The sequence below is a fragment of the Stegodyphus dumicola genome, chromosome 10 (assembly GCF_044657685.1).
Source record: "Stegodyphus dumicola isolate Sdum_Otavi_A_Nest chromosome 10, ASM4465768v1".
In the NCBI taxonomy this organism is placed as follows: Eukaryota; Metazoa; Arthropoda; class Arachnida; order Araneae; family Eresidae; genus Stegodyphus; species Stegodyphus dumicola.
Window position 1 is genome coordinate 109309684 of NC_140777.1, and position 26095 is coordinate 109335778.

General features: G+C 32.4%; 1 protein-coding gene across 4 annotated transcripts in view; it reads right to left on the bottom strand.

Annotated features, from left to right (window-relative positions):
- Positions 1 to 26095, bottom strand: part of LOC118189750 (protein turtle-like) — a 766067-nt gene that overhangs the window by 51484 nt on the left and 688488 nt on the right. For all 4 annotated transcript variants that reach the window (XM_085825382.1, XM_085825381.1, XM_085825380.1 and 1 more), the window contains exon 9: positions 25501 to 25528. In XM_085825382.1, coding sequence (XP_085681508.1) covers positions 25501 to 25528 — 28 coding nt within the window. The remainder of the gene's footprint in view (positions 1 to 25500; positions 25529 to 26095) is intronic.

The window sequence follows — 26095 nt, forward strand, 5'->3', positions numbered from 1 at the left end:
CTTTAACAAAGTGCGTAAACCACGTTTTAGTTATTATCGCTTATATTAAATCTCAAAATCGTCAAATCTCAAAATGCGCCAAAATGTAAATTCATGTATATTTTAGGAAATTTTCCAAACAAAATTTCTAATTTTTTGCATATATGCTTAGAAATGCATCTACTTTAAGATGATGTTAAAAATTTTATAGGTTATAATACAAAATGTTATTCAAAAAAAAAAAATATATAAAAATTACTTAAAAATACAAATTTTAAAATAAATCATAAAAAATGGGCGAATTTTATTTGGAATCAACTCAATTCCAAATTCTGGAAGAAGGAATCAAGTAAGTTTAATAAAAAAGAAATATTAATAAATCTATATACAATTCAATTAACATTGAGGAGCTAAAATTTTTACAGCTAGTTTTTTTAAAAACTACTCGTGCGATTTTTACAAAACTTGGTATTTTGGCAAAATTTGAGTTGACATATTCGTTGATAAGTATAAAAAAAAATTGGATTTTAATGTAATAAAACAATTTTTTAAATATATACTTTTATCAGTTATGGAAATAAATAATGAATTTGATGTATTTGAATATATCAAATTTGAAAGTTAGTCAATGAATAGTTTTTCCCATATTTGTCTGTAAGATCTATAAATTTCTAAACAATGACGAAAACGGTTTTTGAATTATATCCTTATCTGTGTGAATAAATATTTCAGTATTATTTAAAATTTATAAGAAATAAAATCTTATGAAATATCTGAAAACATGCATAACATTAGAAACCTGGCTATAAGAAACTTTCACGAAGAACTACAGGCTCCGAGCGGTTGCAAAACCGACACTAAACCTCGCTTTTACCAGATATTAAACCTTTATTTTAAGAGGTTGCAAACAAATTACTGTCATGAAGATAATAATAATATAAAGTCATTTCTATCTTTATGAACAAAGTCTTGCGAACAATCTCCGATTCCAAACATTTTACCTAGAAGAAATCGTCGACGTAACGACTGGCAAAATCATCGTTCCCATTAAACTGTTCTGGAACGTTTAGATGAGATCATAATAGTTCTTTTCTTGTGTGTGTTGCGAGAGAGTGTATGGGTTCGTGATATTCGGGGAGGGTTCTGCTGGAGCAATTCCAATGGAAGGAATTCTAAAGCATAATATCCCTTTTATCCGAACCAACTTCCGGAAAATAATTGAACTCGGCACAGAAGGGTGGGTACCATCAAACGATCTCATTTCCTCCGGAGGGATGGGGTCTCTGTCGGAATCGGAAGCCCCAGTACATTTTTGTATCGAGGAGGTGCATGAGATTGCTCATCTGGTGTCGCGGAAATTATGCGTTTTTATTTCCTTCTGTAAATGGTGTTACAGTTTGCTGTAATTTCTTTTGCTCGGCTTCGGCTTTAATATATAGCATCCGGTTAGAAAAGAGTAGTATTGCTGTTGTATCTCTCTTTTATTTCCAGATAGCGATCTCAGGAAAGATGGAAAACCGATTCATCAGAAAAGGTATTGGGAACTAACTTGTGTGCATGGAAATAATACTGATATTGCTACAGCTGGTGCAAATGAGACAAAACAAAATTTATTTTTTTCATCATCATTTACCTCATAAAATGCTGCAATTAAAAGGGAATTCATCTTCATTTCTGAAAGTGTAATCACCAATGACGGGAAGAAAAGCGTAAAAAATTAATTAAGAAGATTTCTGTTGGTCTATATATACACACATGCCACGAGGCTTATAGAAGTAGATAAACAACTCAACAATATGAAGAAAATATAAAAATAATAAAGCAGTAAAATAATATGTAATATTTGGGATCTGAAGAGAATAAAGAATATTTACAGTACTTCTAATAATACTAAAATACGATTACTAAACTATAATACTATAAGGAATGTATAGTAATTATAAAAACATTAATAATAGAATAATTGGTAAAATAAGAGGAATACAAAGGAAATACGATACTTCAATAATATAATGTATTATTCGAAAATAATGATAATAAAGTAATACATAAAAAGAACATAATATAATAATAATAATAATAGTAATAATAGCAATAATAGTAAAAGCTTACAACAAGTAAATTTAACGAATAGAATTTAGAATCTAATATTTCAATTGATTCATTCTAGTGTACAGTGTTCGAATACAAGAAGTCAAATTATGGAAGGGAATTTTACATAACTTTCATTTTTTAAAATTTCTACCTATAAATTACCTGAGAAAAATTAACTAGGTCGTGACTTCATAAAAAAAGAAGAATTATCATTCCAAACTTTAATTGATTAACAAGTGGTAAACAAAAGTTCTCAAAAGAGCGAGTAGTAGCATTTTAGTTCATATCACGTATAATGGTTAAGTTCTTTCTACATGGACAGTCATTCATCTGTTTTTGCTGTATAAGTAGATAGTAGAATCATACTTTCAGTTTCTCCTGATTCTTCCCCATTAGAAATGTTAAGCATGTTTGCAAAAAAGCAAAGTTTTGATTTTTTCTTAATGGCCGGGGGCTTGCAACTTAACATTTTCTTCATGAGTGACCGCACCTACAGCTCATTTAGCCCTCTGTCAACGAGAACTTTGCCCACGTACTGCAAGGCGGGACTAAATTACACTGGCAACAAAGAAATCTCGTCCCAGGTTTGATGAGAACACCCCGGGTAACATATCCAATGATCCTCTCTATCATAACGTTTTGAGACTACTTTCAGCTCGATAATATTTTCAGTGCCATTTTAAGTTCCATCTAGATTCTTATCTAGTAGTCTATATAATATTTTGTAGAAAATTCTTGGCAGTGGAAAACAAACAAATAAGAGAAAGAAACGCTATACAAACACAGGAACAAAAAAAAAAATATATTTGTAAACTTTGTATGGTATTTCTTTTAAAAGAAAATTGTTTTCAACCACACCATACCAAAACACATTACTAATAAATCATTAAATGTATTGATTAATTTTTGTAAAATATTATTCTCTTGACTTTTTTAATTATATCACCTAAAACATGAGAGCCGCCCAACCGGTATAGAGGTTAGCATCGCTGAATGCCGTGCTGAAGGGCCAAGGTTCGAATCACGGAGAAGGCATGGATGTTTGTAAATGTTTAGCGTCCGTGCGGCATGGGGCACTCTAAATATGTGGCGAGTCGAAAGTCCTCTCGAGATGTTGTAGTAAGGGAAAAGGGATGGGGGAAGCTCACACTCGTCCCTCCATCCATCAAAATTGGGGAGTGGAGAATTAAGCTAAATCGCACTGTCACTTGTAAGGTGCTCAAGGACAGGCGTAATATTACGCTCCTTGCTACGAGGAATTTCGTGGGCTTGGGCTGATTATACGTCAGACAACTGAGCATCAGCAACAACAAAAAATGAGAAAATGATGGTTATACACTTTTTACAGCTTACTGCCATCAATGAGACAGCATGATTCCCTAGTTGAAATAGAAGTAAGTGTTCCATAGTATAACATTCATACAAGATGGAGCTCATTGATCTTGCTCAGTCAGCGTCTGTTAAAGCTGGCATTTGTCGATGACCTTGTTCTCAGTCTCTTGCTGACAGAAGGTATTCTCTGTTATGCGATAGAAATTGATCCATTTGCACTTTGAGAACCATTCTCATGGATGAGGGCAACCGCTTTAAGCATTTGTAATCCTAGCTACACCGTGAATACAGACGCACAAAATCGCACTTTTATGTAATCGGGCCAGAACCGTTTGCGCATTGACAAAAATTGGTTCTTTTTTTATAATTCATTGCTCACTAAAAGTAACTTTGACGAAAAAAAAACAATGGGAGAAACGGGTAGATCAAGAGCGATTAGCGAGGAAGGAGCGAAGAGCAAAGCTAATCAAATGAGCTCTGGGATCGGGACAGGTTAGGGAAGCTGAAGTGAAGAGAGAAAGCATAATACGAGGTGTGGGATCGGACGAATCCACTGAAATTCAGAGAGAAACGCTAACTCTCTGAATTTATTTCTGTCTATTTGAGATTTAATAAAATGTCCATTCTTCATACAGCTGATGATAATAGTCTAGGATAAAAAAAAAAAGTTGGAAAACGATAAAAAAGAAACTCGCATTTAAATTGGGAGGATAAAAATTTTTTCTTCTCTAAAATTGGAATCGAAATTTCATGGCTCTCTTCCAACTAAAGCTCTTATGAAATGTAAAACAGCTATCATTCCCTTTCCTGAATTTGAAGTAAAGTCGACCAGTTAAGTGAATACGTTCATTTTGAAGCAGTTTCGAAACGAATCGTCCAACTCTAATTAGAAACTGCGTAGTGCCGCTGCACGAACTTCTTACCTGAACTGAAGCAATACCTGTCAGTGAAGAAAGTAACTATTATAGCAACAAAATGTTTATTATTAAAAAAATCACCATGACATTCTGGGAATTGCTGTAAAACTCGCATCCTGCTGCTATGTATTCTTTTTAAATTATTGAAATTTTACTTTTTCTGTTACTTTTGTTACTCAACACATTTCATAAAGATGCAAATTAGGTTCTTGAAGGTCTACACTAGTATACTGAGCCATGCCGACTCCGGTGCAGTGGTCAGCTTTGCGCGGTTACGCGGTTGAAGATCAATGGCGCGAACAACCCGATCGAGGTGGTCTCACATATTTCTCGATTGAATTTACGTCTGGGGAGTTTGCTAGCCAGGGGAGTACTGTAAACTCATCCTAGTGCTCCACGAACCACGCAAGTACACTGCAGCTTATGACGCTTCCCATTGTCCTGCTGGTAGACGTCATCATTCTGAGGAAAACCAATTTGCATGTAGGGATGAACGTGGTACGCAAGAACAGATGCGTATTTCTGTTGATTCATTCTTCGGACACTTGTTGCAGAATATTTGCTTTCTGGCGTTTCACTCCGTATACGTTAACGTTCATCTGTCCGTAGGAGCATAAAACGTGATTAATCGGAAAAAGCCTCCTGTCGCCACTCAGTGAAAGTCCAGTTGCGGTACTATTGCGCAAATTCCAGCCTTCGTCGCCAATGTACTGTAATCAGCAGATGTACTTTAACCAGGCATCTGCTGGGAAGGCCGCCTATACGCAGCAACGTTCGCTGAACCGTCGTTAACAAGACACTGTTGGTAGCCCTTTGGTTCATCTGGGCGGTCAGTTACTCAAAGGTTGCACGTCTATTCCCTCCGAACGCATCTCTGCAGTCGTCGTTCACCTATGTCATCGATGACCCGAAGTGTATCACATTTGATACGTCGCTGATTTTGGATAGTGCCATTTTGCCATGCAAGGTATACTTTCACCACGGCGGCACGTGAATAGTTTACAAAATCAGCCGTTTCGAAAATGCTTCCATCCTTCGCCCGAAACCCAATGATCATGCTCTTTTAGACGTCAGATAAATCTCTCCTTTTCTGCAATATGACAACATTGGAATGTTTTTTTTTTTTTTTTTTTTTTTTTTTTTTTGGATACTTGGATACTGTAGCGATTATACTGGAGTTCTACCACATTATACGAGCCCCGGGGCATGACTTTGAATATTCATGAAGTGAGTCCTAGAGCAGGAGGACATCAGAAGGAACAATGCTTTCTGATTCTCTCGGACACCCTTTATATACGCTCTAGTGTGCTGTCACCTGCCTTCTATGATTGGTTATTTCACGCTGATGTCTAAAGCAGTTGGTGTCACATTAATTAGACTGAACTGCATATTAATACATATATGTATATATATATAGAGAGAGAGAGAGAGAGACAGACAGATAAAGCCTTGATTACCTGGAGAAACTGCAAGTGATTGAAGAGGTTATAATGACATTGAAGACAGACATGGTCGAAGACAAGACATAATTTATTGTTAGAAAACTAATTATTGAGATACATATTCTTATTTACACATTATCACGTGGGTGATATGCAATCCACAGTATCCGCCGATAACATCGCGGCAAAAACATCGCGGACGAAAACGTCGCGGAGAAAACAACGCAAGGCAAAAACGTCGTGCTACGAAACATCGTCGGAGGAAACATCGCAAAGAGAAAACATCGCAGTTCTAAAATATCATGGTACAAAACATCGTCGTCGAAAATAAAGCGGTTCAAAAACTTGGCAGTTTAAAAACATCGTCGTCGAAAATATCGTGGTAAAAAATAAAGTGTCTACAAATTATCGCATGACGATAACATCGCAGATATGCTTTTTTTCAGGTTTTAATAACTGTAAAAGGATATTCCCATAATGATTTGTGAGCACAAGATGTAAAGAAGGATAATTTTTACTTTCACATTTTATTATTAACTAATAAATTTTTGCTGAAAAAGTAAGAAGGCAACTTAAGCATAGAAAATTAAATGCAACTTATAGATTATACTTTTCATGAAAAATTACCAGTAAAAAATTTATAAAAAATGATTTATTAATGGCAATTATTAGTTAACTATGTCGGTTTAAAATTCTATTAAATGCTATAAGTTGCATTAATTTTCTATGCTTAAGTTTTCTTCTTATTTTCTCAGTAAAAATTTATTAGTTAATAAAAAATATGAAAGTAAAAATTATCCTTCTTTCCATTTTGTGCTCACAAATCATTATGGGAATATCCGTTTACAGTTATTAATGCCTGAAAAAAGCATGTCAGCGATGTTATCGTCATGCGATGATTTGTAGACACTTTATTTTTTACCACGATATTTTCGACGACGATGTTTTTAAACTGCCAAGGTTTTGAACCGCTTTATTTTCGACGACGATGTTTTGTAACATGATATTTTAGAACTGCGATGTTTTCTCCCACGATGTTTTGTAGCACGACGTTTTTGCCTTGCGTTGTTTTTTCCGCGATGTTTTTGCCGCGATGTTTTCGGCTGTAACCGCAATCCACAATATTTTGTAGCCTACATTTTCAGGCAATGGACGATACGTAGAAGCGAACGGCACGCATTAGCAGGAGCAAAGACAAAATGGAAAATTGAAGAAATAAATAAAAATTTGTACCTTTAGAACAAAATGGGGAGATATACAAAGTAAAAGGAAAAATTACCGGGTTTTGTTAGTTTAAGTTTTAATTTTTATTTGCATATTTTTTATCTTATACGCAGCTATATATCGTATATTCCGGCCTATAACGCGTACGTTTAATACAAAAAATAAGTTCGAAATTTACGGGTGCCCGTTATAGGCAGAATATAAAAATTACAGATTTAAAAATATGGAGAATATGAGCATGCAAAAATCGAAATTAGATTCCTACGTGCACCAAATGCTGTTTATTTAAAAGAAATGACAAACTTTTTCATCTTTATATAGCGCGAAAGATTCATCATACATGTCTTCCGTTACACCTTCAGGCATATCATCGAATCATGTATTATCTTCGACATTTCATTGCTCTGATCATTAAATGAATAATTATTTTGCGTTCCTCTTCGGTTGTTGATCTAGATTGTTGAAAGTTCCACCTAGATTGTTGAACCTTGTGTTCCACCTAGACCACTTTTTTCAAATGACTTTTGAATTCCCATTTGATTTCATTCTATGTTTTTATTATCCACTTACACACTATTCCTAGACTAGCTTGACAGGTTTGAGCATTACACTGCGAATATACGTAAAAATTAAAAAAAAAGGGTAGTTTGAAATTTTAGATTCGCGTTATACACAGATGTTATTTGCCTACATATACATGTTTGCATGTATTTATTCTATTTTGACGTTTCGCATATGGTATACTTTGTTACTAAACGATATAACGCACAACATACCTTTTGAAAATCTCATTTATTTTTAATATATGATTTAAAGAAAATCTACTTCTCATCTAATAACTACAAACAAGTCTCATATTTATAGCTCTTAGAAATCTTCTTCTCATCCAATAGCTAAAAACAAATCTGATTTATATCGCTGTTCTCTCGCTCGAACTTAAAATTTTCTTATTTCGGAGTAAACCTCCACCAACCCTCTCTCTCACCCAAGAAAACAAGAAATTACCTCTAATAATAATCAAATATAATATCTTCAGTACGATACAATAAAGCAGTACTCAAACATAACTACACCGAAGCCGATGCAATAAAATGCCTCAATCTGACCTCGATTACGAATTAAATTTCCGTTGCCAATTCTAGGAAAATATATAGTGGACGCTATACTGAAAGAACATATTATTTCTAGAAACTAAAACAAAGTTAAATAAAACACATTTATACTTTTGATAACTCCGGTTTCAGTTAGAGGATGATATGACTGAGCCTTCGGGATTATAGTCACTTTTTGCTTTGCTTTTTGGCTCTCTCTTCATCCAATTTGTATTAATATGAAAGAATGGACTCAAACAAGAGGACAATAAACGAAGTAAAATTATGAAAATGATACTAAATGCATTGTAACAGGATTGATAACTAAACATTAGAGAATTGAACTTGCTGTAAAATGAATATCGGAAACGTTCCGAAAGTGATTGACTAAGAAACCAGAAATATTTTCATAATTTTAGCAAATTGAATTGGAAAAGTTTAAGTTTGCATCCTATAGGAAGTTTAAATGTTTACTGATAATGCGTGTTGAATATAAACCGTTTCCAAAGAAGTCCTTATGCGGCTTTCATTATTGTGAGAACACAGAATTCTCACAGTGAACACGTAGGCTGTATCGATTCTTAAATTGTTATCGCGCCCTGCCACGTGCATCGCAGTGGATAAAAACTGGAAGGACTGGTTTTGTCTTCCTCTTTCTGCTTGTCGTCGTGTTAACGAGTGTGTGGGCCTTCGGACCACACACAGACATACAGCTCTCGCCATCGTCCACGGTACTCGATCCGAGTTCCATTTTCAAGGATGGAGGAGAAAATATGTTCTTCTACGAAGAATATAAGAAATCAGGTAAACTTTACTGATTAGGCTGCGAGGTAAAAATTGTTCCTGTGCTGTGACTCAACGTGGATAATCCTGACAGTTGGATGTTTCGAAGACTAGCGTCTACATTCCAAAACGGCAGCCTATGAGAGAGGCGATTCTATTATTTTCATCGGGGAGTAGGGAAGTTAGAATGGTTTTCTGAGGAACGCCAACAGCAGTGCACGATGTTTGCTTACATTAGGAAGTTCAGAAAATTGCAAAGGTGGATTGCCTTAGTTTTTGCGGTTACTTTCAGGGAAATATTAGGCAGTTTTTATTAGTTTGCTGATAGAGGGCGAATAGATAATTTACCTTTATAAATCCGCGTTTATCTATTTAAACTTCAGAAGATTTATGATGAAGTGAATATATTCAACGCAACAGAACGCAAGCTTAAGACTTGTAAATCTTTTAAAAAACAACACATCGATAATCAAAAATATTATTTATAGTTCATCATTAAAAACTTTTTATAAATGCATAGTTATCATATAATTAACAATTCATCCATGCATTATCTCATTATTTATTATAATTAGAAGAGATGATATTTTTTACAGTAATGTTTAAAAATTTGCTGTTGTCTTTTAAAAGATTTACAAGTCTTACGATTGTGTTCTGTTGTGTTAAATATATTCTCTTCATCTTAAATCTTCTGAAGTTTAAATAGATAAACGCGGATTATAAAGGTAAATTGCCTATTTACCCTCTATCAGCAAACCGAAAAAACTGCCTAATATTTCCCTGTAAGTAATCGCAGAAACTAAGGCAATCCACCTTAGCAATTTTTTGAACTTCCAAATGTAAGCAAACATATAGTCCACTGCCATTGCATTCCTCAGAAAACCATTCTAACTCCTCTACTCCCCGATGAAAATAATAGAATCGCCTCTCTCATAGGCTGCCGTTTTGGGATGTAGACGCTAGTGTTTCGAAGTGACGACCATGTGCGCCAATTTCAAGCCTACCTGCTAGAAATTTGATCTCTTCTATCACGAGTAAGTGCACTGCATATTAATTAAGCTTCTTGCAAGATGCTGATAAGTAATGTGCATTTGATGCAGCAAAATTAAGAATTGCAATATACCGTAAAAATGAACGCTGTGACAGTCCCGTAGGACTAACGAGTAGAACATGCCGCAGGGCATTCATGAATGTGTTCTTTTCTTTTAACATATCGAATATAGGCTAATCAAGAAAAGTGTATTTTTGTGATTTATATAGGTTAATCAAGAAATGTGTGTTTTTGTGATTTAATAAATGTATATTTAAAAGAGAGATACTGATTCATGCATGCCTTATTGGGTAAGCCATTTGATTCTTATTATTAATAATCATGCAATGTACTAACCACTAAATTTTTAGATTAACGATTTACGCGGAATTAATTCGCATTTGATACTCTTAGTATAATTACTTTTATACGATCACGGCCAGCAACACCACTTTATGGTGCCGTGACCAGGATTATAATAATAAAAACACCACTTTATGGTGCCGTGACAAAAAAAAAAAAAAAAAAAAAAAAAAAAGGAATTTAAGTTTTAACTGTTTGATTTCACGTAGAGAACCATTTTATGCTTATGCCTAAAAATATAACTACACATGTGATTCCAGTATGAATACTATTGATAATTGCTTAAATATTTTGAATTTTGTGATTATGTCTGATATCAAATAGGTGAATATTAGTAATGATTGGATAAAATTTTAAATTTTGTGTTTATCTGATATGAATCATTAAGAAAAAGTTGAAAATTGCATATGTAAAATAGAATTCCATATGACTATGTTTCCTGCTAATGTGAAATAATTTAATGATAAAAAATAGATATGTGAAAATGGTAATATCAATTCAAAATTGGTCAGTACTTAAGAAATTATTCCTGAATGTATATCATATTGTGTGGTAATGAGTATGTAATAACTTGTATCCATGTGAAAAATTTCGATAAGTTACAATAGTGTATTTATGAATGTACTATATATTAGAAGTAATAATAATAGTAATTTAGAGTGGTACTAAAGTACAGTAAATTGATTCAGAATGGCTAAGAAAAATAATGTAATGAATATGAGTCTGGCTACTGCTCTGCCTACTTTTTCAGGGGAGCATGACGAAAATATAACGTTTTTTTTTTTTTAGATCAGTTATGCCAAATGGCAAATTTAGAGAACTGGAATGAGAACAGAAAACGTTTGGTGTTAAAAATTCAATTGAGGGGTAAAGCATTAAAATTTGTAATTGATAATGAATCTTGTAAAGATATGTCATTTGATGATTTAAAAGCATTACTAAGTAAAAAATTTGCAAAATCTCAGTCATTTGACACAATTCAAAATAACTTTAACTCATTTAGACAGACCCCAAATCAGTCAGTCGAGGACTTAGCGGAAAAAGTGAATACTTATGCCACAAAATATTTTGGGTGCTATCCTAGTTCGAGTGAAGAAGTACATAACCTCACTCAAAAAGCAATGCTTTCAAAATTCGTAGAAGCTCTCAGACCAGATTTATGACTGGAGGTTAAAAAACTAGGACCTATTGATTTTGCTACTGCTGTTAAACAGGCAAAGAACATAGAAAAAGCATTGGAGAATTCTGGTAATAGCTCACAGACACATGATTTTTCACCTGAATTAAATACATTAATTATGCAACAAATGCAAAATAATAGAGCCATTGAGGATTTGTCAAAAAAATCCAATGAAATTTTACCTAATGGTAGTGTAAACAATGTAACTAGCCTAGAAAATAATGCTACACAAAGTAGTAATAATAGAGAGTCTTGTCATATTTGCCAACAGTATTGGCTACAGAGCAGCATTGGACTACAGAGTTGGACTTCATTGGACTACAGAGTGTCCTTATTTTCCTTCAAACAATAATTTTCAGTATTATACACAGGCTAGAAACAACCACAGAAGAAATTTTTATAGGGGTAACTTTATCAATAGAAGGAATAGATATAATAGTCAGTATGCTTTCACGAGAGGTAATAGACCACAGAACAGTAATAGTAATAGGCCTCAATACAAAAGATACAATACTCGTAGAAATAATTTAAACTAATGAAGGGTACTTGCAGATCTCCCAGATACACAAAGTATTACTCAAGTGCCCATAAAAAAATTTGGGGGAAACAAGACAAAATTAAGAAAATAAGGAACTCAAATAGGCCGAATACACATGAAAGATTCCGACACAAAATTAAAGAAAGTAATGAACAAAAATTGGTAGCTTCTTGCCAGACTAATAGTATCACAGAATTACCAGTAATAGAAATCAAATTTGGCGACTTTGTGGTAGAAGCATTACTTGATACAGGTGCAAATTTAAGCTTAATACAGCCAGACACCTTGCAAGTAATAAAAAATTATACAAAGATTCATTACTTAAGCAGATCTGTAAGAATACATACACTAAATAATGCTACTATCCCATATTTAGCTGCTGTAAACTTAAAATTTCGTTTAGGAAATAAATGGCTTGCCAACCAATTTTTTGTTACACAACATAATTGGAACACAAATTATCAAATGATTTTAGGATATGATTTCATTCAAAAAAATAAGATACTTATAGATGCAGATAAAAGTCAGTTAATCATTGATAACACATATTTTGATCTTTTGGACAAAAGAAAAAATTGTACTAATATTAATGCAAAAAAGGTAGACAAGAATAGTAGACCAGAGGAGTCGGGTATTGTAAGAGTAGTATTGAATACCAGAATTGCGCCAAATACAGCAGAGATAGTAAAGTTAAGCATTCCAATTAATATGCAGAAAGAAAAGCAAATAATGTTCTCACCAGACAGGCGAAAAGTGGGCAAGATAGGTGTGACTGATTCAATTCATGAGATAAGTGACAGGCAATATATATTCACCATAATTGAAAACAATTCCAATTCTGCAATTATTCTAAGAAAGGGTGAAAAGATTGGTAAGGTATATAAAGTCGAAGAAAACAATTTGAAAAACCTAGAGAGCAACAAAATTTGCAGATTAACCATATAACTTTAAAAGAAATTAAAAAATTAAGAAAGGAGGAATTAAGCCCAGATGATTTTGATTTAAGACATTTAGAAGCAGAACAAAAAAATAAGATGATTGAAATGCTCATGAAAAATTCAGCTGTGTTTTCAAAATCTTACACCACTCTGGGTGAGACTGATGCTGTCGTGCCACAATTTAATTTATTACATAACTTTCCAATTCAAACTAGACCATACACTATTCCTCGCATTGCTAAAAAATATGCTCAAGAGGAGATAGCCAAATTGTTAGAAGCAGGTATTATAGAGCCATCGACATCGAGTTACAGTTTTCCAGTAATTTTTGTCAAAAAGAAAGCACCACCTAATACTGATCCTAGCAAATTAAAATTTAGAATGGCAGTAGATTATAGATTGCTAAATTGCATAACTGAATCATATCAAATATGTCTACCTAAGATTTCAGATATTTTGCATAATATAGCAGGTAAAAGTTATTATTGTGTGCTAGATCTTAAGTCAGCATTTTTTCAAATAAAGTTAGATCAGAAAGATAAAGAAAAATTAGCCTTTTGCACGGAACTTGGCAATTTTCAACCAACTCGGTTACCTTTTGGTGCAAAAAATTCATCTGCTTATTTCCATACTCTAATATCAAAATGTTTAGGTGAATTTCAGGGTCCAAATTTACAATATTTTCTAGATGACATAATTGTTGCAGCTAACAGTATAAATGAACTAGTAATTATTTTACAAAAGGTGTTTGACAAGTTAAAAAAAATTTAATTTAACATTAGACCCAGCCAAATTGCAGTTATGTAAACAAGAGATTACGTATTTAGGTTTTTCGGTTAATAAGAATGGTTTTGCTCCTTCAGAGGAGAATATTCAGAAAGTAGCCAAATTTCCTAGGCCAAGAAATGTGAAAGAGGTTCAAACATTCATAGGCATGGTAAATTATTTTCGACACTTAATTTTTAATTATGCAGAAATTATCAAGCCAATAGTAAATTTAACAAGAAAGAATATACCATTCGTGTGGAACGAGAGATGCCAAAATGCATTAGATAAAATACAAGAATTAATTTTAGAAAAGCCCACAATAAAAAAACATAGAAAATGATAAACCTTTATATTTAGTAACCGATGCTTCTAGATCAGCCATTTGTGGCATATTAATGCAAAAAAATGATAAGTTTGTCCCAGTACAATTTTACTCAAAAATTTTAACACCTGCTGAGGCTAGATATCCTTCAATTAGGAGAGAACTTTATGCAATCTTCAGATCAGTAAAGCAATTTCACGAACATCTGTATGGAAAAAAATTTATAATATTAACGGATGCTAAACCTCTGACTTTCCATATTAGTCTTGACAAACAGCCAGATATTGTAGCACGCTGGTTGTTATATTTACAGGAATTTCAATACACGATGGAGCATATTCCTGGTTTAAAAAACCCAGCAGACTACTTGTCAAGAGTTTCAGAGGATGTAGTGGTAAACAATGTAAATATATTTAAGACCAATGATAATTTGTCTATTCAAAACATAATTAGTATACAGCAAAGTGATCCAGACATAAAATCAATTATAAAAAAATTACAGGATAACCACAAAGAAAGTGTAGAACAATAGTCATACAGATGTAGTAATGATAAAATTAAAACCTGTAAATATGAGAAAGAAATACAGAAGTATCCAGAATAAAATTCTAATTCCTAAGGCATTAATTAAAGATGTATTACAGACAGTCCATGCACCTCACTTTGGTATTCAAAAGACATATGAGTTTGTAAAGGCTAAGTATTATTGGAAAGGTATGTACAGCTATACGAAAAGTTTTGTAGAAAATTGTTCAGATTGCTTACAAAATAAGTCTAGACCTCACAACACTCTGCCACGTCTAATTCCTAAGAAAGATCTTGCTCCTGGAGAGATGATAGCTATAGACATAGTTGGTAAACTGCCAAGATCCATAGATAATAAGTTTTATGTACTCACTATCATTGATCATTATTCCAAATATTTGGAAACAGTTCCGTTAAACAACTGCACTTCTCAATCCATCATAAAATCTTTAAATGATTATTTTGCCAGATTTGGCATTCCAAAAATTTTGTATTCAGACAACGGTTCCTATTTTTGTTCCACAGAATTTAATCAATTTTTAAAATCGCTTAAAATAGAACACAGAAAAAGTTCAATTTATTATCCACAGTCCAATGGGTTGATTGAAAGAGTTCACAGGGTAATGAAAGAATCAATTGCAGCAATATCAAACAAAATATTTGAATGGCCACAAAGAGTACTGATGTTTAAACTGTATTATAATAATGCTAAACATTCTGTAACTCAATTTTCACCAGCAGAACTATTTTTGGTAGAACATTAAATACTCCCATAGATAGCAATGATCCTCTTAAATTAGCAGAAGATTTTCAGGAATATTCCAAAAGAATAAAGGAACAATTGAGTATAGATAAGCAACAAGTAAAATTAAGTGAGGATGAATACTTTAATTGTGCAAAAAAATATTTGAAAGGGAGAAAAATTCCAGAATTGAAATCAGGGGATAAAGTTTTTATGCAGGAATTTGCTGATAGAAGGGTGTTACATCCAAAATACAAGGGGCCATATGAGATCATAAAAAAGCTACGAAATGATAATTATATAATACAATTAGAGAATAAAACCACTAAAGTTCACGTAAGTAAATTATTTTTACAAAAGCCTTCAAGAATAGATTCAACACAAAATGAGGATTAGGAGTGTAACACAATTGTTAATTGTAGATCAGCAAATCAAAAAAAAAAAAAAAAAAAAAGTGTAAAGAAATTGTGGTTATGATAAGAATGTAGCATGTGTACAAGCTAGATAATGAATGATGATCATGTGTGGTATGGGTCAATTTAGTGTAATAAAGCGCTAATTGCACGATTTTTGGTAGAGTTGGCTGGTCCATATACCAGAAGAATTGAATTGTATTATGCAGGGTCTCATTGATTATTAGGTAGCAGATTAAAAAAAAAAGAGTGTGGTGCTAATCTCCTTGTCTTACTGCTGAATCAAATTGAAGGTATGTAATTTAGTAGTGAATTTAATACAAATGTAGCTTGTAACAATGTCATGACACATTGGTATATGAAATGTATACGTGAACTGAATATGATCAAATGATAAAAGTAGCTAAGTAATGAAATAGTGCATGTGATTCTAATGTAAAGAATGAGATAATGTAAACAATGGTTAAGAGGAGTAACATCAAATTGATAATGCAATATCATTAGTAATTGATAAATTGATTTTATCACATGTGAGTTATAAATTATATATGTCAAAATTTCTTTTATGGAATCACATCTGTGGTGATATTTTGGGTAAGATTAGACATGCATGAGTACGTAAAAGAATAATACTAATTAAAGAATGTAAAAAAAATGTGTATCACAAAGTGTTTAAAGTGCTGTGTTTTTTTTTCCCAAGCAATGTGAAAAATTAATGTGAATTATGTGTGTATAGTGCATACGAGAGCTCAGCTGTGTGCGTGTAATGTGAAATATTTATATAGTGCTAACGAAATGATAAAGTGCAGTGCCTTTGCAAGTGATATAAAGATTGGTGTGAAATGTGTATGTGATGCTGACGAAAGTTCAAGTGTATCCAGCAGAGAGGCATTTCATTTGTCCAGTGATCGGACAAATTTTTTTTTCTTCGGCCGCAGGGAATGTGAGAACACAGAATTCTCACAGTGAACACGTAGGCTGTATCGATTCTTAAATTGTTATCGCGCCCTGCCACGTGCATCGCAGTGGATAAAAACTGGAAGGACTGGTTTTGTCTTCCTCTTTCTGCCTGTCGTCGTGTTAACGAGTGTGTGGGCCTTCGGGCCACACACAGACATACAGCTCTCGCCATCGTCCACGGTACTCGATCCGAGGTCCATTTTCAAGGATGGAGGAGAAAATATGTTCTTCTACGAAGAATATAAGAAATCAGGTAAACTTTACTGATTAGGCTGCGAGGTAAAAATTGTTCCTGTGCTGTGACTCAACGTGGATAATCCTGACAGTTGGATGTTTCGAAGTGACGAACGACCATGTGCGCCAATTTCAAGCCTATCTGCTAGAAATTTGATCTCTTCTATCACGAGTAAGTGCACTGCATATTAATTAAGCTTCTTGCAAGATGCTGATAAGTAATGTGCATTTGATGCAGCAAGATTAAGAATTGCAATATACCGTAAAAATGAACGCTGTGACAGTCCCGTAGGACTAACGAGTAGAACATGCCGCAGGGCATTCATGAATGTGTTCTTTTCTTTTAACATATCGAATATAGGCTAATCAAGAAAAGTGTATTTTTGTGATTTATATAGGTTAATCAAGAAATGTGTGTTTTTGTGATTTAATAAATGTATATTTAAAAGAGAGATACTGATTCATGCATGCCTTATTGGCTAAGTCATTTGATTCTTATTATTAATAATCATGCAATGTACGAACCACTAAATTTTTAGATTAACGATTTACGCGGAATTAATTCGCATTTGATACTCTTAGTATAATTACTTTTATACGATCACGGCCAGCAACACCACAATTATTAATAACGTTGGTTGAAGAAATATACTTCAAATGACAAATGCGTTTTAAATGACGTGGATATTCATAGTTTTGTACTTTAAAACTTAAAACATTAACTTTTGTAAAAATTACAAAATCTGTCTCTTTACGACATTTCCAAAGCCTATAGTTATATTTAGAAAAGGATTATGTTCATTCTGGAAAATAAATCCCGAAATAAAATAATAATCTGATAAAATTTTTAAATAGCATATTAATATAATAAAAAGTTTAAATATTATATATCCTTTCTGTGGTTCTACTTTATGAAAGTCTGAATCAAGCTACTAAAATAAAACCAATTATTAATAAGATAACGTATTTGAATGTGCGCTGTGAATTATCGTGCGTACGCTGATCAAAATATGGTACCCAAAACACTGAAATATCTATTTAATAGCCTTTCTTTATTTTCAAGAAATAGTTTATTAAGTTATGGTTAATGACAATTGTTTTTTAAAATTGATTGGAACTCAAGAATTCATCGCAGTTTTTAAGTGGTTGTAAAAGTGATTCAACATATATCTTTTAAGACGTTTAGTAAGAATTCGTCATATTTGTTTTAAAAATTTCTTTCTTTTTGAGCCAATCTAAATTCAAATGTATTTCTGAATCCCAGGAATTTTTTTTTTCTCTTACTGTTTTAAAGTAAAGATGAACATGAGATCTCCTTTTTTTTTCTTACTTTTTTTTAGCTGCTCAGCTATTAAATTCTTAAGCTTTTAAATTCATTCTTCAAAAGGTAATCTGGAAGTACATAAGTATTTCGTTTCCCAGTGATGATGAATGCAGTTTCTCTCAAAGACACTCAAAGATCTTGGATGTAAAATAATTCCAGTAGTTGCTTCTTTTTAATTATAATTCCGTTTTTTCTTTCGTTGAAAATTACCTAATGAAGCAACATAGAAAATAAGCCAATAAATCAAAAGCATCCATGGTTTTATTACAGTAATGTTTAATTCAGTGAATTTCCCTTAAATAAGAAGTCTTGGGCACATGCATTATATGTCTTCAGAATTAATAACTGGATTTTTCTAATAGTCTCAAACGATTTAATGAATAATACAGGAGGATGATTATTAAATTTCTGAGTTTTATTTATTTAAAGTTTATTTATTACGTTATTTTATTGTCTATTTAGGACAGAAACTTAAATGAACTATTTGCTTTAATTTATGTTTCATTATCTTTCGCTTAAAGATTTAAATATTTGCAAAATGCAATATGGTTTTGACTGAAATGTCCCGCAGCAATTCTGAATTCTTTCAAAAAATCATTGTCAGTGACCAAACACTAGTGTTTTAATTATGAAGCAAAACAATAGCCTTCTAGTTGCGTAATAGCAAATTACCCTTGGCCAAAGAAACTTTGCATTTAATCATTTCAAGTAGAGACCTTGTTGGTGGATACTTTGATAAACAGGATATAATTTACAAGAAAATTGCAATTGGAATGCTTTAGATTCCATGTTTTGCATAAATCAACAGACTGGAGTTCTGAAAACATTCTTAGTATTGCACTAAAACAGAGAATCGTTTACCAGGAAATTTGTTTGAACTGAAATATTTTATATTAAATATTTTACATAGAAATAACAGACAGAAATTCTGAAGACCTTCATAAGATGGGGATAAAAATACCTGGATCTGTTATGCTTTCTTTTTACCACTGCAACGATAACTGAAATAACAATTTGATTCGAACTATAGTATTCTTTTTGAGGGCAGTGATGACTTTTTGGGACCCTCGAAATATCTTCCCTTCAAGTTTGATTAAGGTCGGGTTCAGCAGGACGATGTTTATCTTCGAGAGTACGACGAAAAGGACACTTGACTGACTGCTTCTCTATTTTTGAAAGGACAAAAAGACGGCGGAGAAACTTAGTTCGGGAGTAAAGATGAAACTGCAAAAACCAGAAATATGATTAACGTTGCGAACATCTGAAGCTTATTTTGTGCGTGTGTATTCTGACGTGACAATAACAAAAACACCATATAAATTGTTAGCAACAAAATGACTTTACAATGGCTACGTTACGAGCCTTAATTTGAAGTCTAAACTCATTAAAATTGTTAATTCACATTGAGAATGTCATTCATGAAAATGTGACAGAAATATCAAAATTAAAGACGTATTGTGAATTTCTGCCCAAATTAGCAAAATTAAAGACGTATTGTGAATTTCTGCCCAAATTAAGGATTTTAAGGGGCGAAGATCATTTCTAGAAACCCTAAAAACAACACAAATAACGACAGAGCGAGCTCACAAAGGTTTCAGACAGAACTCATGAAAAGATACTAATTCAGAAGTCAAACAACAAAAATCAGCGTTATATTTAAAAAATTTTTTAAATATAACGCTGATTTTTGTTGTTTGACTTCTGAATTAGTATTTATTCGGCGTGTTATTGTGTCTTAATTCATGAAAAGATACTTCAAGGAAACAACTCTTTCATAATAGGTTATCGAGTGAGTGAAAGTTTCGAGATGCCTGTTTGGTTGCTCATGTAACCTTTCAAAACAGGTGTTATCAACAAGAATAAATTCGGTCTGCACCGAACAAAGTTTCACGGATTTAAAACTCGATGTGATGGCTATGCTACCAAGTGTGATGTATGAAGAAGCTACTACCTTCTTGAAGGTCATGCTGTAACTTAATGCTATTTTCAGGATAGCCAAAGCCTAAACGTCATAAAATTTAATCTCGCCATCGACTGTTATCAGTTAATACGGAAATATTTCAAGTGTATTCACAAAGAAATACGAATAGGGCTCATCTACAAGAGATGGAATTCCGAATATTCCAGGGATATCTCGAATTTCTCCAGCAGCCGCTGCGATTTCTGCAACCAGCTCCTCGGCATTGTCGATGGCGCTGACATAAACTAGTGTCTTCATATACCTCCATAAAAAGAAATCAAGACAAGATACGTACGAGGATCGAGTAGGCCAACGCACCGGACCACTACATCCAGTCCACTGTTGGCCAAATCTGATGTTTAGGTGGGTACGATCTCTATGGCTGAAATAGAAAGGGTCCCCATTGTGTTAAGAGCCACACTGTCTGTCGCATCAGTGCAGAAATCTGTTCGTTATCTAAAAGTTTCGGCATGTCCTGCTGCAGAAAGATCACGTAATTATAACCGTTTAGACGAAAAGGCAATAGGTAAGGTCTAATGACGTGGTCTTTTAAAAGAGGCGTCAAACAGCTGAGAAAATTATACTTTAAAATTATTATTTAGAAATGGATTTACCATTGCTTTTATGTTTTTTTTTTTTTTTTTAAATTTTCCTCTTTACTCTTACTGCATTCAAGTTGATAAGACCAATGAATGAAATGATCAACTTGGTAATTCTTTCCCAGTTGCTATGAAACTTTTAGCATAGGATTCGTATTTTATCTTATGAAAGCAAATCCCAAATTCTGATTAAATGTGCGGTAATGTTTCTGAACACTGGTAGTTTGACCCTGGGATCAAATTCTGGCGAACAGACTGGCTACGTGGTTGGCTTTCGCCATGTGTAACATAGATAAGAGCCAGTTTTCTACGAAAGCCCTCTACGAAGATATCATCCCTGTAGGCAGATAGTCTTCGAGTTGCTTAAACAATTAACCAAATCTTAACATATTTAAACGCTTCACATTTTATGAAATCAGAAAATACCGATAGTTATGAATAAAAAAGAAAATATCTTAATTTTTTTAAATAAAATTAAAATTTTTGAAAGTATAAGCATTACAAACTAGACAGAAATTAAATAAAATAGCGAATAAATGTATGCGGACCAATTTACCGCAGGTTATTTTTTCCTTTCTCATCAGTTGATCTAAAAGGATCTAAGCCGAGCGGTGATTTTTTAAAATTTTCTTAAATCTTTTCCATTTAAGGATAAAAATCTAAAATATATTGCACAGTCAAAAATCTGTTCCTTGCACAGAAATATTATTCATCGAGTTTCAAGGTAGTTCAGACTAACGTACGAAGTTCAATGGGTAACATATGGTTTTCTTTGAATAAATTAACTAACAAACAAAAAGAACAAAGGGCTTAGAAATGAGAGGTAAATTTAGAAAGGGATCGCACGATCTCCTCTGCAACTTACCACTATATGTAAATATTTTCACGGTTCTCCTTAATAAGTCATTCCTGAAAATATGAGCCTATTTTCCTTAAAAAATTTTCTACGAAACCATGCTTTTGTCAGACAGCTCTCATATGCTTTGCCATATTCAATTAAATAAAGACACAAAATCATTCTTAAGATTATTAAGTAATTATTTTCATGTTAGATGGTACAAACCCTTTTGAAAACTAGAATACATTTCATAAACAAATGCACTGTTAATTATTTGCTGTTCAACTGGAAATTGGATCGGATTATATTTTATAGAAGTGTCTCCCAGACTTTTCAGCCTCGTGACCCATATGTATACATTGCTCAGGGGTAAAAATGAAATTCTTAGACAATTATAATGTAAGAATGAAATGTTGATAAACAAACTCATATAATCAATAAAATAATTTCATACGTTAACTGGATCAATCCGTATAGTGCCTTTAATTACGGCGGATCATGTATAAGTGTGATATTCGGTAGTCTGGGAAATTAAGATAAGTTTTTTCAAATATAATACGATCAAAAGCTATCATAAATAATACACAATTACTAAAATAACGATAAAATTCTAAAACTAAGTTTTATAATTAGCATTAAAACAAAAAGTTTTACTTTCTACGGAACATTTTTTAAACTGCCGTTACTTTTCAATTTGGTGATATATGAATCTTTCGATTTAAAAAAATAAATAAGGTAATGAATGTTAAAATCGCAGTTTCCAAATAATTTTTTTAGCAAAAACATGAAATCCACTTAATGTCAATTTTTATAATTTTATAAGAGGCTTTTCCTGCGTAATATTTCAAAAGGCTCATACATACTATATCATTTTTCGCCCGTAAAACTATCCTTACGATGATTTCCTTTAAGAACTTCTGACATTTTATGTTTACAAAGTTAGCAAGCATGACAATAGGTTGGCTGTTGAGGCAATTTTCTTTCGGAATTTTGTACTTGTAGTGTGGAAACTTCTAACAGAATTTTATGGGGAGATTTATAAACACAGAACTGATGGCTAAAATTCGAACGTGTGACGGAACGATAAATATACAGATCGTATTAACAAGAAATGAACATGTTTTATTGAAAAATGTGAATTTTTCTATATTTTGGACAGAATTTTGGGAAAATTGACAGAATAATAAAATATTTTTTTATTAATTTTTGCTCAAGAAGTCTTATTCTTAATATCTTAATCTAACCTTTATTTTGTCTTTTCATTGCTCACAAGCATGGAAAATTGAAAACACTGTTCTGATCTCGTTATATGGACACGTGGGGTCAGTAAAAACGAATTTTTATCTTAATTGAAAATTAAGATGAAATCTTAATTGAATTTTAATTTCTCAGTGCATCTTGTACCATTGCATAATGTTTTCTGGAATTACTGCCAATATTGATATTCTTAAAGAAACAAATCTAGCAGTTCTTCTGTTTATTCTAAAAAATACATGGAATTTTTAAAACAATATATATATTAACTACGCTTCTAAATATAAGAATTTTTAAACAGTGACTATGCAAATCTTCTTTAAAATATGTGTGATTATTATATGAATAAAAAAATAATCGAGAAATTTCCAAGTTTAATGTGTATTACTTGATAACTTTCGGAAGTTGATTTTATTCTGAAATTTTTCTGTAATTATGTTGTTTATTAGACTGTGCTTAATAATGATGCATCTTACATACCTTTCTCATATCTTATTTGAATGTATTACAATGGTCTTTGTTTTAGACTCATTGATAACTCGCTTCCTGCCTGGCAGTGTCTGTAGGACAATATAACAAGCTTCTAGATATGCAGAACACTACAATCCAATCAACCTATATCCAACATTTAAAGACTAAGTACAATTGGATGTGTAGTTATCATTGTGAAAAACAGAGCCTTTAAAATTTCGTGCATAGTTAACGTTTGTGAGAAGCACACTGCAACTCAACTCTTCTCTAATTACAACGCGCTGAGAACGAGCGGCGAGAATGATGTATGCCATGACATGCTAACGACGTATTTTTGAGAGATAATATTTGAATTGTAATTTTTAATGTTGTTTTAAATATATTCTGATGTTCGTCTAAGTGTGGCCTTTTTAGTTAATCTGTTTTTCATTGAATACTGATTCAACATCTAAGAAGATACAGTCACCGCGAGCAGAAACGTTAGCCTGAATTTTGATATTCCTATGGAAATAAAAATCTTTAAAGAAAATAAATTAAAAAAAAAAAATATTAAGTTAAATTTTTAGCAATCGTCATTAAAAAAGTAAAAATTATGTCTGGTGTTTGTAAAATATGTTTTTAAAATATATTATAGCTGTAGAAAATGTCATGATATTTTTCATACCTTCTCCTATTAAATAAACTTTTCAGGTAGTTAATTTTGGTACCGAAAACTGAAAATGATAGGTAACTTTTGAGTTATCAAGTTGCTTTTCCATAAATAAACTTGGGATCGAAGATCAATGAAATTACATATAAAATTCATTGGAATTTTTTTCGAAGAACGACAAATATGTTCGGACATGTTTTTACTTTCAATAGCAAAGCTAAAGCTCGGATGTATCAAATGATATGAAATCGTGCGGAAAATCACAGCTAATTTTCTCGATCAAGCACCCCGTTCTCTTCGAATCTCCTCGGAACATATGCGTCTTCGAAATTGCCCTCAAATCCTTTTAATGTTCGTTGTAAATCACATCTATTGCACGCAAAAAAGTAAAAAAAAAAAAAAAACAGTTACGGCGATTAGATAATGTTTCCAGAAAGTTTGGATAATCAATTCAGGAAATAATTAATTAAACGTTCGTGTTCCTGATTTGTGTAACGCTAGCGGGTAAGTAAATTGAAATTCCGAGGAGGAATATAAGAGAGAGTGAAGCAAAAAAGATAAAAACGATTACGATAATGATGAACGATATATTGGCACTTATTTCTCATCATTTCGCTTAAGTCAGCTGTTTTGGATGGCCCCTTCCTATGATTAAGCATAGTAATGGTCCAGCATTAGATTGAAATGCAAGAAAAATGTAAGCATATTTTTTATTGCTTTCAAGTTGAGTACTTAAATATTGCTACTGAGATAAGCATATTTTTCATATTAGTTTCTGTAATGCGCTAGCAGATTTTAATTGAATATTCAGCAGTTTTGCTTGATAGATTCAGTCATAATACAGTAAGTCTTTACAGACTTACAGACTCCTTGAATTGAAAACTGTAAAACACGCGCTTTACGATCTGCAGTGACAGAACTTCTAGAAAGAAGATGTATAAAAACAAGTGATATTTAGCTAATTTTGGTTCATATAAATGTCTTTCACTGAATGTCTAAATTTTCTAAAAATCAATTTTCAGCTTTATTAATTACAAAATGAAGTCTTTCAACGTTAACTTATCACGAATAAGAAGAATCTTATTGCCGACTGTAATTTCGCTAGATCTCAATCCGTCTTTTTTTTACTAACACGGTGAATACAGAATAGAAGTTGTAGTGTCTCGCATGTTAGATCGAAAGACGAAGGCTGGGAAAAGCCATTTGTTTGCCTTTAACAGAAATAAGATAGAAGCTATGTAATTTCTGGTTTTCTAAGCGGCAAAAGGAAATTTCCAGAGCAGTCATTATTGTCAAATTTGGGGATATTTATTTAACTTACATTAAATATTTACGCAAATTAATAAAACAGCTAAGTAGCAGATACTAAATAGATAATCTAGTATCTATAGAAATCTGTAACAAGGGAAGCTAAAAAATACCTTTTCAGCTATCTCTTTTCTGAATATAGAATCTTGCATTAGAAAAGGCGAGGATAAAAACGAAAGAAGTTTGAGGGGATTAATTAAAAAAAATAAAAATTTCACTTACTTGAATTTTTCTTCTTCAAAATATGTTCCTGAAAATAAATGAATTATTCTATAAATATTATAATACTTCATCATATTTTATTTAAGAACAAAATACAAAAGTATAATCAAGCTTAGAAATATTTAAAATAAAATAACAATATTGTTAATGTTCTATGATAATGTTCTAATGTTCTAAGGTTCTTCCTAAAATCCTCATTTTTAGGGCAAACATGAATATTATCTGGTTGAATACTAAATATGTTATTTTAATAAAGATATCAAATTTCTTTAAAATTAAGTTGTATAAAAATTGTCTGTATGATTCAAGAAACTGTAATAGATGTATGTAAAATATATGTAAGGTAATTAATTCATATCAATTTCAGTCTGAAGGAATGAATTCTTTTCCACAATCTTTGCATATGCTTTGCACATTCGCTATCAGATATTTGAATGTCATAAACTAGAACAGCGAATTTAGTAATTTCACTATTTAAAAGACCGAAATATGAAGTTTCAAATCTTCCGAATAAGTGTTTCTTAAATTTATCCAGTTAAATTTAGGTTTCCATGCAAAATTGATTTGAAATGCAGCCAGTCTCACCTAAATAAAC